Consider the following 13,790-nt stretch of genomic DNA (forward strand, 5'->3'; position numbering starts at 1 on the left):
TACACATCTACTTAAATCAAATTCAAGTCAAAGGGTTAAAAAAATAATTTCACACACAAAAAAAGAGCTAGAAAATTCACCACACTGGGAAGGGTGAAGACAACTGGGTCGCCCGGCCCTGGCCACGAGGTGTCCCTTATTTATTTTTCAGGGAGTTGGCAACCCTATGTGTGGGAGTAACTAGGTCTGCCACATCAACTCTTCCTCAGGTCCCCGAAGGAGTAACCTGGTTTATTCTGGGCTGGGCCAACCGTTCTTCACCCGGCTTGTTGCCATGCAGGGTGGCTGAGGGCAGGGAAGGGTTGCATCATTTTATATGTGACTGACTATCGTTTTCAGTGCTTATGAAAACACATTCTTATTTTTGCACTCAAAAGCATGAAAACAGCTCTTTACTAATCAATCTCTATTCATCACGAACATAAGACCCAAAATTTACCGCATCCATAGCAACATATTCACCCCCTTTTAAGCCAAACCTAAACCACTGGTGCAAATGATTGTCTAAACGTTTCAGCTACGCTTTCTTTGATCACACTGAGCTTTAGCATGACAATATTTTATAATTTAACATTAATTTGTCAGCTAAAATCACAATTAACTGCTTCCTTGCAGATTTTATTAACTGTAGCTAGCGAGAATGAGCTAATATGTGATGAGACTTTAATTTTTTTTTAATTGTTTGTAAAAATATGATATAATAAAAGACTGCGACAGGTATCAGCATGCTCACTAGCTAATCTTCCCGTCTTTTTTGATTTTGATTTTGAACAAAGATGCTTCATGAACTGTAGATTAGGTAGATCATTTAATATCCTTACACATACCATCTGACTTCCTGCCGTCATGTCTCATTTTTAATGCAATGCTTCAAATCTTTACCCTCGTCTTCAGGGAATGCTTTTCTAGACGTTGTTCTAAAAGCATATATGATTACCCGGGAAATGCATTTTAATTTGATGCAGCTCTCCAAAGTCTGTGGCTTACTGCTATCACAAGCTAGGCTAAAGTACAGCGGATAAGTGCTACATGTTTCCCTCGGGGCACACTATTAAACACTTAACCAACAGTGTGGTATCGATTGGCGGTTATCTTTCCTCCACTCGGGCCAATATTGTCTGAAACATCCAGACTTTATTTCAGATTTAAGCTATTTAGGTGATGCTTCTATTGATCAGCAACAAGTGCAACTGCAGCATAAACACCTTAAGTAACCACTACAAAATCCATCATATCAAAACAATACAAAAAAAAATCTGCAAGGACAGAGAAAGAGCGCCAGAGCTCAGGAGGCAAATCCAGGAATAATCATGTATGAAGTGCCGAGTAAAGTAACTGTAAGTATCAAAAGATGCTACAGCGGGTTTAACAAAAGACGCGAGCTCTTCAGGGGAAGGAAAAATGTAATAATAGAGATGATTTATGCCCCACAGCCATATTCAACAGGCGGTATGTTTTGATCTGAAAGTCTGATTTATCTTTATTCATTTCTGTATTTCCATGTGCATTACAGAGCATGCATAAATATAATTATCATTTCAAAGCCACAACTGCCACACAGGAAGCCCAGAATAACCTGTAAACACTTCATTAATCATATCCTGATCACTTTAGCTTTTGTTCCCATACATTGTTCCTTATTTGCAGACTACATCTGGCCGGACTCGGTGCGTTGATCTGAGTCTATTTATTTTCATAACATGAGTTGCGGCGCTAATACACCTGTTCCAATAAATCTTAATTTGTCTCCTGGATCCGTCTGCCTCATCTTCTGAATGTACAGTCTTTTGGAAATGCTTTGCTGACTGTCAGCTTTAGTGTTTCCTCATGTTATCCAAGAGCATTAGCTTTCACAGTTTAAATAGCTTTAGCAGCAGCCGGGCGTCTCTCTGTCTGTCACAGCGAGAGGAGAGACGTGCCTGGATTTAGAGCGCTTTACCTTTTTCAGCTGAAAATCTTCTTTATTCCTGCCAACGTGCTGCTTATCCAGTCACAGCTTCTCTTGAACATCACTGATTTATGGGATGGTGCATTTGAGGGCTGATCAATTGATTGATTCTGTGACCTACTTTATGTATTATGGATTGGACTTGATTGAGCTTTAATTGCGCTGCAGTCTTGCCACTGCAAGACAGCACATACTGATGTATCGTCAGCTTAATGCTCCCTTAAGCCTCGCAGGAGATGATCAGAAAATCACTGCAAATAGACTTCAGCTGGACGGTTCGGACATTCATAGATCTGTTCCACTCATAGTGACATATTTTAGGAAAATTATTTTGCCGTTTGACTGATTCCCACGTGTCAACCCTCTGCATACCAAACACATGCTGGGAACCTCCAGGCCTGGAATTAAAATGTTGTTTTTATCTGTCAAAAAAATAGAAGGAAAGAAAAATGTGTTTTCCTCCAAGCTGTCAGCTACAATAACCATTCCTGCTTGTTTTGATCTCCTCAATATTGTAAATATACTCACTAAAGTGACAGGATAATGCTTTGTGATTCATTGTGCATGTGGCTCTGAATGGCTCGGCACCACCTCGATAGACCAGTCAACTGTTATATTTGCCAAACAAGGATTTCTTTGTTGTTAAACACCTGACTTCTATATTTAATGCACTAAATCACAGTGTGTGTGTGTGTGTTTTCATATCTGGTTGCCATCGGGAATGTCCCTGACAACAGAGAAGGAAGTAACATGTGCCATCACTATGGAAACCAGTGAAGGATGCAGAGCATCAAACATTGAACAGTTTTCCGTCACTTGTTATGTCACCAGCCTCCCTTTATTTCTTACATAATAGTCACTGATAGTGTAATAACTTATAAAAATATATCACAAAACACTCTTATTTTGGGATCATATCAACTGCGACACCCGGAAAAAAAAAAGAAGAGGGATTGTTGGCAAAGAGGAAGGAGACAGTTGACGTTCTGTGATGCACACACGTCTGTGATGATCTGAGTCTGTAGGTGGGAAGTTTTCCTCTGCGCCGTTGGAGTTCTCGAAATAACTCCGGAGCGTTGCACCGTGCTGTCTATGCTAATTCACCTCCTCCCACAGGCTTATTCCTGTACAGAGCTGTCATTTAATGATTCACAGGGAAGAGGGGGGGGAAGCTGGAGAGGGACACACCCGCATCTCGTTAAAACTAAGAATTCAATTTAGAGCATCGTTAGACATCACATTATTATCTTTCACGCAGAATCACTGTAGCCAAAAGAAAACTGCTGTTTCCATTTGCAGCCATTTATATTTGGTGGTATGGCTGTGCTGTAGGACACACCCAATCACTATCCACTTGTATATGGAGAAAGACGGAGTCGGGAGAACCGACACAGAATACTAAACATCTGATTAAGCCAGAGAAGGCATGAAAAGAAGTGAAAAGGAGGTTATAGACTGGAGGTGGGTTGTAAAGTGGCTTGCAGTTATGCAGTAACTTCAGACAGGCCCATACAGCTCAAAATATTGAGCCTCATATAAGACTGGATTGCTAATTGGACGTGTAGAACGGTATCAAATGATTGCCCCTGAGCATAACTTATTTACCTGAATTAACATTAAGCTTGATCTCCAAAAGAGATGTTTCACTCTTAATGCAGAGAGACATCCACTGATCATGGTCATTTCGGCTTTTAATGATTTCTTGTGATTTCTTCTGTTTCCTGCGTACAGTAGCTCAATCTTTGTCTCGTCTGACCATATGTGTCCCAGTGTAGGTTACAGGAAATCCAAAATAAATTCAAATTTGTGCACCCAGTTCTTGTTTCTAAAGTCATTAAATGTACAATTATTCCACCCTGGAAAAAGAAAAAGCTAAGGAAACTTCTGACTACCGTCTGTGATTGAAAAATATATCATAAATCGTTTGATTTGCACTTGTCTGTTTTCAGAACCCTAGGCAGAAAGTTGCAGTATGTAGTGGACATCAGTTTTTGCGTATTCTTTGTTTCCCAATGTGTCATTAATAAATATCACTCATAGCATTGATGTTTGCTGTCATTGTCCGACATCTTGGGGCTAATTAATGGGAAGCTGTGGTGCATGGCCAAGTGCTGATTCACATCATTAAATCACAGCTAATCACAGCGGCATCCCTTACACATACTCTCACGTGGCAGCATAGATGATTGCACACATATGAGTGCACGCTCGTGGAGGAAGTAGCTCAGATTGAAACTGCAGGATTCATCTCCAGAGATCTTCTTAGACTTTCATTTAGTGAGTTTAGCAAACAAGACGCATGGATTTATCTTCCAAGCTGAGAGAAGGTGACAACACGGGTCATTTATATTCTAGGCCTTGCATCTACACACTCCCTCCTGACCCCCGGAGCCTCGGCATCTTTCAGAGGTCTACACCATCCATTGAATTATGGGGCTGATAGGGGCTCTGTAGCGTGGGTTGCCTAGCAACTTGTATTGAGTGAGGCAGGAGGCCTGCTGATAGGGAGATTACTGGGGTTCCCGATAAAGTCCTTCCTGCCATGAACGCCGGCTTATCGTGGTGCTGTCGGAGGAAAAAATGTCAGCTATTAGCTCCCCAAAAACAGGAAATCAGAGGTATGAGGCACGGCAGGTGCTTCACATAAATATAACATTTCACCTTTACATCATCAAAGCCACAAAAAAGGGGCTGTAAAATTGTGTGTGTGCGTTTATTTCTCACTTTAAGCTGTAAAAAGAAAAAACACTCATGAACCTGTTTTCACCATTTTCCTCTGTAGATGGAGTGTTTGGAAGGTGCCAAGAACTGGCTGGTGCAGACCTGCACACGTATGATATTTCTTCGTCTGCTCTGCAACGTCTCAGGATCCTCCTCCAGAAACTGGCTCACAGAGGTACAAACAGCCTGTCCATCTTTGTCCAACTTTCTTTTTGTCTCTTCAGCATCAGTCGCAGCAAATGCCTGTCAACTGCCATGGTGCAACGCAAGCCAAATAAGCCAAGCTGTCTCTTTGGCTAGGCGCAGCGTACCACCAGAGAGCTAGAACAGGTCATTTGACTCATATCAGGCTATTGTTGTGCCCCCATCGCCTAACTCTGGCAGCCAATCAGACCAGCACGTATGCCGCTCAGACATTTAAAGCTAATTTTGTGGATGAAAGGCTGTGAGGTGTGCAGTGTAATCACTTCAGACAGTGTGTACTGCTCACTCACTGGCAGCTGGCAGTGATTTTTTTTATATATATTTTTTTTTCATGGCTATACATCTTCAGAGATATATTACATAAGAACTAACTATATGTGCATCTAATTTAGATGGAAATCAGTAGGAATTGCAAATATCTGTTTCTTGTTTCCTAACATGGAGACATGCCACCATTCCTTTGGATTTTGTATAATCAGTGCATCTAATGTGGGAAAATTGATATTCATGTCTTATACTAGTTGTGGGGAACAAAGTCTTCTCTTGCTGATACAGTGTGAACGCCAGCGCTAATTAGGAAGCATGAATCAGAGGGGAAAAAATAGCTTAAATTCTGTGTACAATGGAAAATATGAAGCAAACGATAGTATTTCATTTCATGGGCCTGTGATTTAATAATTTAATAGCATGTTTCCTGGAAGCAAATATGTAATTTGGTACTCATTATAAGTATAAATGTAGACACAACATGTTCAGGCAGTACGTTCCTAATTAATTACATCCAATTAAATGCCTGAGCGTGTGCACAGCAGGTCAGATGAACATGCAAAAAGAGGAAACATGTCTACAATTCAGCATAGACGGGAACGTTCATTATAAACTCGTTAAAATGAATAGGTACCAAGAAAATACATGTTTGTAACTGCAGCTATGACCCACCAGGGGGCAGTAGACACCTTTAACACAGACCGTGACCGGCCGCTCAGCCCTCCAAGCGTAATTGGCTTTGCAGGCCACTCTGAGCTTAATATCTTTTAACAGGCGTAAACCAGTGTTGAAAATCATTAAGAGTAAGCAGCCGGCCAGAGAAAATCAAAAAAAGAAAGAAAAAAAAGAGGGAGAAAATGGAGTGATGAATATTAAGCTAGGCGAGACCACACATTTATTCTAATTACTGCTTAGAAATAAACAAATGAGAGCGAGGTAGATGAGAAGAGATCCGGTGTGTAAATGGTTTTTTTTTTTCTGCTCTGTTTTAAGAGGTGTTTAACTCTTCAGATGGTTTTCATTATGAGACTTCTTCGGTGACCTTGTATTTTAAGACTCCCGACACCACAAACATGACATCATCACTTTGAAACATGCTCGCCCATTCTGTCTCGTAGAATTACATCCACAGACACGAAGCATTATCTTCGGATGAGTCCACAATGCACTGTTAATGCTCGGTGGCACGTTATTCTTATCAGCTCAACAGCTATTGAAGTGTCATCTTTGAGACATCGGGGACCCTTTTTGAGGCTAGACGGGGTTATAGAGACCATTGTACTGTAACCCAAATTGAAGAGATGAAGGGGAGGAAAAAAAACATCAATGGAATCGATTTACAATCCTCTTTATCTTGCAGGTAGAAATCACACAATCTCTGCTCAATGCACAACACCAATGTCATTCAGATCAATAGAAACTGACCCTTGTACAAAAGGGCTTGGGTTGTCTGGATGTGCCCCCATTGGCAGAGCACATTGTCTGGTATTAAATTTTCACCACAATACCTCTTGAATGCAAGACGCTGTCCTCCAGCTGCAAATGACTTTTATATTACACGTCATCTAAAGCTTAGTTAGTATTCACCGTGCACAGCTGCAGTCTTCCTACACATTTCATATAGCTAGACTGCTGTCAAACAGCTTTGGGATCATTACGGCTCTGCTAAATATGTGTGCTGCTGTAGCCTTGGATTGTGTGACTATACACACAGGAGCTAATTCAGTTACTGCAGCGATTTGAATTTGATGTTCAATATATTCAAATGATGAAGTATTTAATTGACCGTTCTCTAAAGCCCTCACTGGAACAGCAATTTTCCAATCACAGCAGTGCTTTCCCTACTTTGTGGAGGGCAGTGGGTTCTCCTGTGTTTTTTGTGTCATGTTATATTCTGTCCTCTCCTCTGGTCTCTGTTTCACCGGGTGATGGGAGTGGCTAACAAAGCAGATGAACTGAAGGTAAGGTCACAGAGAGAGTTCTCCCAGGAGAAGTTAAGAGAAATAAATTAGCAAAATTAGGTGCATCGGACAACTTCTAGAACTCAACCCATAAACTTGACCACTATCTCTTTTGTGGTCGTCTGCTTTTGATGCCTGATTTATGCCACTGCAGATGTGTCCTGTCGTTTACAAAGGTATTTGTCTGCGGAGAGTCTACAGAGAGGAGTTTTCAACCACTGCAGACAGATAGGCAGTCCAAAACTGCCCATCTATCTGCCCACGCGCTACCATCACTGGACCATAATTTCCCCATTAACCGCTACACTGCTCGCAGTGCTTCTGCCCTCGCCACATATACTGCTTTTGTAATCCACATCTCCTCCAATGCTGAAATTTCAGTTATATTTTGGAAAGGAGGAAGACGTTGTAGAGAGCCAAATCTGGGCAGTAGAGCAGATGGTGGGTGATGACTGTGTTGCTGTGGCCAGAAAAACTCATGCCTTTTAACTATGCTGTGAGCGGGCGCACAAATGCGTCGAAGTTCAGGTTGTTTGTACTCAGATGTTTTGAGATGTCCACATTGCCAGTGTAATGGTGGGGGAATCCATTTAATCTGGGAAAAACAACAAGCAATCTCCTGGTTGTGCTCCTTACCTGATGCTCATTCTTCATGACTTCTGTTTGCTTTCTGTCCCAAGGCCCAGCTATCATCACCTACGATAATCCGTGGCATAAAACATGGGTTAGTTTAACATAAAAGTTGATACAAGTTTGTAGGCCATGGTATTATGAATACGCGCACATGTGCAAGTGAGGCCAAAACTGGACCAAGGAGCTAGCTAAAGAACAAAGGAGGAGTTCTCCAAGGAGCACAGGACCTTGAAGGGCGGAGAAGGTTTTGCTTTGTTATTAAAGGTGCTGTTACAAAAATTTTGACTGCAACTCATACCTGGGTCTTTTAAACAATCTCTGCCTGAGTCTACCGAAATTCCTGAAGATGCTAGAAGCTCAGTGTCGATAGCGAGCTACTAGCCCTGGCTAGAGCGAGTGTAGCTCTACGTTTACCTCATTCATTTACAGACATAGCAACCGTAGCTATGGAGGAGGAGGGACTTAGCAAGCAGTTGTGCTCCTAGAAGGTGAGTACAGTTCATACTAGGTCCAGATCAGTTTTTATGCTTTCGAGCGCCACAAGTTAAACATCAGAAAGAATTATGTCAGAATGCAAGACTGGTAACATAAAGTTGATGGAGCATATCAAACTGCAGTAACCTAAAGTTGATTGATTTCGTGACCCTCTGTAGAGCAGCACATAGTCTCATACAGACAAGTCAAATAAGATGATGCACTGTGACAGTTGCATTAGTTCTATTGACAAGAATCATCGGTCAGGGAGACTCAGTGACCATAAACTGACATCGTGTCCCTCCAGCGGTACGGAAACAACAGGTTACTCGTGGTCCTGCTTCGGATCCTGCGCAAACCTGCTTTCCTTGACAAACAAGCAACTAAAACTGCTGTTGTTGTTCACCATGTTCCACTCTGTCTGTTCCTTCACAGCCTAGCTAGATAGCAGCGGGGAGAAAAGATACACTTACAGGCTAATGTGCTGCATGAAAACTGGAGTTGTTATAAGGAAAACACGGGGGATCTACTCAATCATTCAGTGTGACTCTGGCTACTTTCTGCTGCAGGCTTTGACTCAGAGCAAATTATTTGCTCCAGTTTAACTACACGTCTTTGCACTCTTGTACTGTAGATGTTCTATGCACCATATAAACATATATTAGCATTTAACTGGGACGAGAATAGCTAAATCTAGGTGGGGCTGGAGCTTTTACGCTTTCATTAAATTTTATTTATTGAGGTGTGAGAGTACTGAGTTCTGAGTACTAACATGAACCCCACAGCAAATGCAGCAGTATGTTACAAATGGCACTCATACAGCATGTGCATTCATATAACAGAGCCTACATTGATTTAATGCACTTGTCAAATTCAGATTGACACATTTCACATTTCGACTAATTAAACAGAACTTGCTGCTAAGTAATTCAAGCTCTTTTCCATGAATGCCTTTAAATCAGTTAGTGCAAAGAAGTGAAGGAAAGGGAAAAATCTGCATTTCAAAAAAAGAAAAAACACCACATGAAACAACAAGTCATGTAGACAGGATCCCATCTAATAGGCTTTGAATATTTAGGAGCCCCCCACACACTCCCTCTCCCTCTGTCACACAGAAAACAGACAGGAGGCCAACAGAAATATCTTGCTTGTTTGAAAGCTGTTGCACTAATGGCAAGGCGTTAATTAACTGAGGCATTTGCCTGAGACGGGATGCTATCCTTAACAGGCGAAAAGCGGCAGCACTTGATGATGGAACCTGCTCTTTCTCTGGACTTACAGATGAATTTGCATGACATTTAGCTCCTCAGTGCCAGGATAATCAGCGGAGAGGTTGATTGAGAGGAGCCCAACCGTAAAGGCCCCACCACTTTTCTCCCTGACTTTTTTTCTTTTATAAAATGGCTCATTTTGATTCTGTAATTTGTGCCGGCATACTTTTTTCCTCAAGTGGGGCCCATCGCACGCAGACAAAACATTGGTATGTATGGAAATGAACGCATTACCCAGGAGACAGAGGGGATAGAGGTGTCACAGTCGATGAAGCCGGCCTCATCCCGTTGCGGCGCCATTGCGCATTTACCACTTGAACCTATTTAACCGGCTACAGTAAACTGCAGGTGCCATATGGATCCTTTAGGGCTGAAGCCAGGCCCGATCCTCCCATTGCCCGCTGATGGTGGCATAAATGATGATCACCACTGTAATATATAGCAAGTATACACCACACTGCGTAAGCCACGGGTAGTTAACTGTCATTGTTGTACGGATGGATGGCTGAGCTGCGTTCCAGAACAGTGACAACATACGCTGCTTTGTGCTCCATTCACTGCTGCCAAGAATGACTAGAGGCATCTGTAGCTACTCTGCATTGCTCAGATCCTCATCTGGTGCTTATGAATATCTATGAGAATATCCAGCGTGTATGGGTGAGAAACCCGGCTAATGAAGACATTCTGCAGTGTTGAAACGCTCATTCCTTCACAGATTTCTACTTCACAGTCTGTTTCCTTATTAAACCCAAGAGCAGCATTGGATTCTTTAGGTAGAAACCTCTTTAGAGTCTGGTAAAAAAAAAGTTAGCTGTGTGGCAGCAATTAATTGATTCTCATTGTAAAACACTCTTACTCTGCAATCGCCATGTCGTCTGTGTGTTCTTGTTTTTAAAATATAATATGGTTGGTGTTTCGTCGCTCTCCGCCAGTGGAATCCTGTGTCTCTTGGCTCATTGGGAATGGGGCCATGTTTTGGGTATCTTTTTTGCTTGGGTAGCTCCATCTGGTCTTGGCACCACTGTGCTTTGCCCCTGCCCAGGAGTTCTGCATCCCAACTATGTGTTGGCAATTAGCAAGGATGTTGGCACGGCGTCAGGCCACTGTGTGACATTCTCCCCGTGCTTGTTGATGGGCTGTGCTGTGCGCGCATATGTGTGTGTGCGTGTCCGTACATGTATGTGCAGACATGTGTCCCTACATGTGTGCACGTGTAGTCATGTCTTCAGTTTAGCTTGTCATAATTTTGGACTTCCTCTGTTCTTTCATCCTTTATCCTTGCTGTTTTGTACCATAATGTTTACTCTGCAATGCTGAGAGAACTACAGTATAACACTTTCTCTGAAGTCTTGTACAGTTGAATAGTTCTCCGTGCTGAACAGCAGAACAGTGTAAGCAACAATATAATAAAACTATCATATTTTAATATTACTTCTTTTTTGTTTTTCTTTTTTTTTCTACAGGTTTGACATGGCAGGATGACATCACTCAGCAGGTCATCTCCAGAGAGCTCTCCAAATTGAAAAACATCCCCCTCCACCATCAAGCCACCCCTCCAAGCCTCCTGACCACCTACAGCAGCTCCAGAGACAGGAAACTGAGGCCTGGACAAGATGAGTTGACTAGAAACCTTCATAAGTACCTGACGGGACTGGGCTTCCTGCCTCGGGCTGAAATAGATGGACAACCTGGAGTCCAACATGAGGTGGCCAATATTCAAGTGAGAATCCAGCACTGAGTAAATGTGTAGGAGCCGCTGGGCATCTAAGTGAAATGAACAGTAACAAACACATAAAAATGACCCAAAAAAGCAGAAGGGCTGAAAAAAGGCTTGTGGTAGGATAATGTTAAAGTTAATTGTAACATTTTGCAGAACCTTACATGACAGGTTGATAACGTATGGTGGGAAAGGCATTTAAGAAGCAACTGGATCTAAATGATTGAAAAATGATGAAGAAGGAAGTAGTGTCAGGACTAAAGGTCAGGTTGTCTGCCATTTAATGTGTTTCAATCTAGTCCTTCAACTTTATGGCAGGGACATACTAAACTGAAATATGCTTTAATGGCTCATGTAAAAGTAGGTGCAACATTAAGGTTAGGATTTAGGAATCCATATCGTCCAAGTAAACATAAAGCGTCACATATTCTTGGCTAAATTATAGAAGGGCCTCTTCCCACTTCTTTTGACAAAGTGTCAGTATTCTCCTTCTGCTGGGGTCGCCCTCTTGTCTTTACTTTGCCTTTGTTTCTTGCTTTCTGTCTTCGCTTCCTCTCCCACTGAGCTGGGAGCCTTTTTATACAAAGATCTTCCATCACCTCTTTACATTATTCAGTCCTTATATTTCGGGTGGAACCCGGGCTTTGTGTGAAATGTGCTCCGCATCCTTCATAGCCGAGCTGCTTCCTGCTGCTGTGTCAGTGCAGCCATAATGCAAAGTTGAAGAGTTCAGGACCTTCCTTATTGATGAAATGAGCTCCTTTGTTGTGTGGTGTGATGGAAAAAGGCAAACATGGTTAGCATGAATGGCAGAGCAGCCCCCATCTTGCTGTGCTAATGCCATTATAACCTCTCAGTACGGCGGGGTTGGAAAGACTGACATTTTCTCTATATACATTTGAAGGACGGAAAATGGCAAGGGAGATAGCTAGTATTAGTGCAAAAGCAACATGGATAATGATGCTGTTCAGTGGAATGGATATACTGTATGCTGAATTGAAGTGTGGGCTCTTATGATTCACACGAGAGGAATTATTTTTCTTCCTCTCTTAGAGCACAATCACACATTTTGGTGCCAATATTAATAACAGCTACAATACCAAATGGTTAAAATGCCTCTAAACATCTTTGTATCATTTTAATGTAAATACATTATTCATCATGTGTCAAATATATACTCATATGACGAACTTTTAAATCAGATGACTCAGTTTTCTCTCTCTGTTTAGATAAGGCATTGCTGCTACCTCTCAGATAGAGGGGTTATATTTTTTAAAGTTTGTTGTGTGCTGTGGAAATGCATGAAATTACTCTTTGAGTGACACTATCTCATCTATGATTTCCATAATGCAATTTCCAAGAGCAGTTGTCTTTGATCTGGATTCCACATTCATATCCTGTTCCGTCTCGTCGAGCTAAGGTTGCTTCTCTTTTTATACTGAAGCCTGTCACAACAATGCTGACCCAGTACAACCCATTTCAATGTTGTCACAAAGAAAAAAATACTAGGTTATACTTATCATATGACTGATATGTCGCAACAAACTCTACAGCCATGCTAGCAGTTTCACAAGCTTGTATTTAAGCATGCTAACAGTGATAGCATAGTGACATGGCTTCAAATCATCATACTCCATACATTAAGGGCTAAAGCTAATAATACTTTTAGCAAGATGAAAAGATTTATAATTCTTTATGTCTAAGCACTATTTTAACTCCCAGTGTGTAGGTTAGCTAGTACGAAGATAATGCTAGTTAAGCTAACACATAACTAGCATTAAAAAGACACTTTTCTAATTACATACAGCCCTACAGAAATATTGCTTAAAGCTTGTTATTATCCATCTTTAACCTTAAAAAGCTACATGGTCTTAGCTTTAGCTTAACTTCGAGAAATATATAACCCTACAGCCGACATTTGGAAGTTATAGTTTGTCTGCTGCAGGCTATCCAGTTTTGTCTCCTTAAAGTTTTTCAGTTTGAAAAACTTTTTCAGCTTGTACAATAAATAATTCTGGATAATTTACCCTGTTAGCGCCTCTCAGCACAAGGATGCTTTTAGGTATTTGACACAGCTGACAAAGAGGCACCTTCACATAAGGCGTTAATTATTTTCCCTTCCACTATGGGGTGGCTGTGGCTCAGGAGGTAGACTTTAAGTTTTTTGTTTTTTGAACAAAACCTTTTGCACAAAATGGATGAAGGAATGTTAAGGAATGACAGCTATTTTTACACACAGTCCCACAATTTTAGGCGCTAAAAATTCAGTTGAGAAGCAGTTTCACAGCGAGGAACAGAGGCAAAACTACAAAAATAGTGTCTTTGCCTAACCAATTATAGACCCAATAGTACATATCCATTCATTGTTGCTTGCATGTAGGGTTTGGGTGCAATGTTAATAGCACCCAAACCCTACTCCTAAGCCTAAGCCTACTCTTAGATGGACCAGGGTGGATCTGGTGGATGATATTACTTAGAGGTTAGTTTTCTTCACTCTGTCATAGTTACAACTTACTAACAGGCCGATCCATTATAGGCTAGCTTGGTGAAAATGTGTGACATATTGACAATTGTCTAAATGTGGTATACTGAGT

The 13,790-nt window shown here is 41.5% G+C and overlaps 1 protein-coding gene across 1 annotated transcript in view; it reads left to right on the plus strand.

Moving 5' to 3' along the window:
* ptprn2 (protein tyrosine phosphatase receptor type N2) overlaps positions 1-13,790 on the plus strand; it is a 156,731-nt gene that overhangs the window by 28,725 nt on the left and 114,216 nt on the right. The window contains exons 3-4 of the mRNA XM_085362286.1: positions 4,731-4,844; positions 10,943-11,199. Of these exons, the coding sequence (XP_085218412.1) occupies positions 4,731-4,844; positions 10,943-11,199 (371 nt within the window). The remainder of the gene's footprint in view (positions 1-4,730; positions 4,845-10,942; positions 11,200-13,790) is intronic.

Source organism: Diplotaxodon limnothrissa, linkage group LG9 (assembly GCF_057381915.1).
Source record: "Diplotaxodon limnothrissa isolate DT_005_m linkage group LG9, D_limnothrissa_male_GT1.1, whole genome shotgun sequence".
NCBI lineage: Eukaryota > Metazoa > Chordata > Actinopteri > Cichliformes > Cichlidae > Diplotaxodon > Diplotaxodon limnothrissa.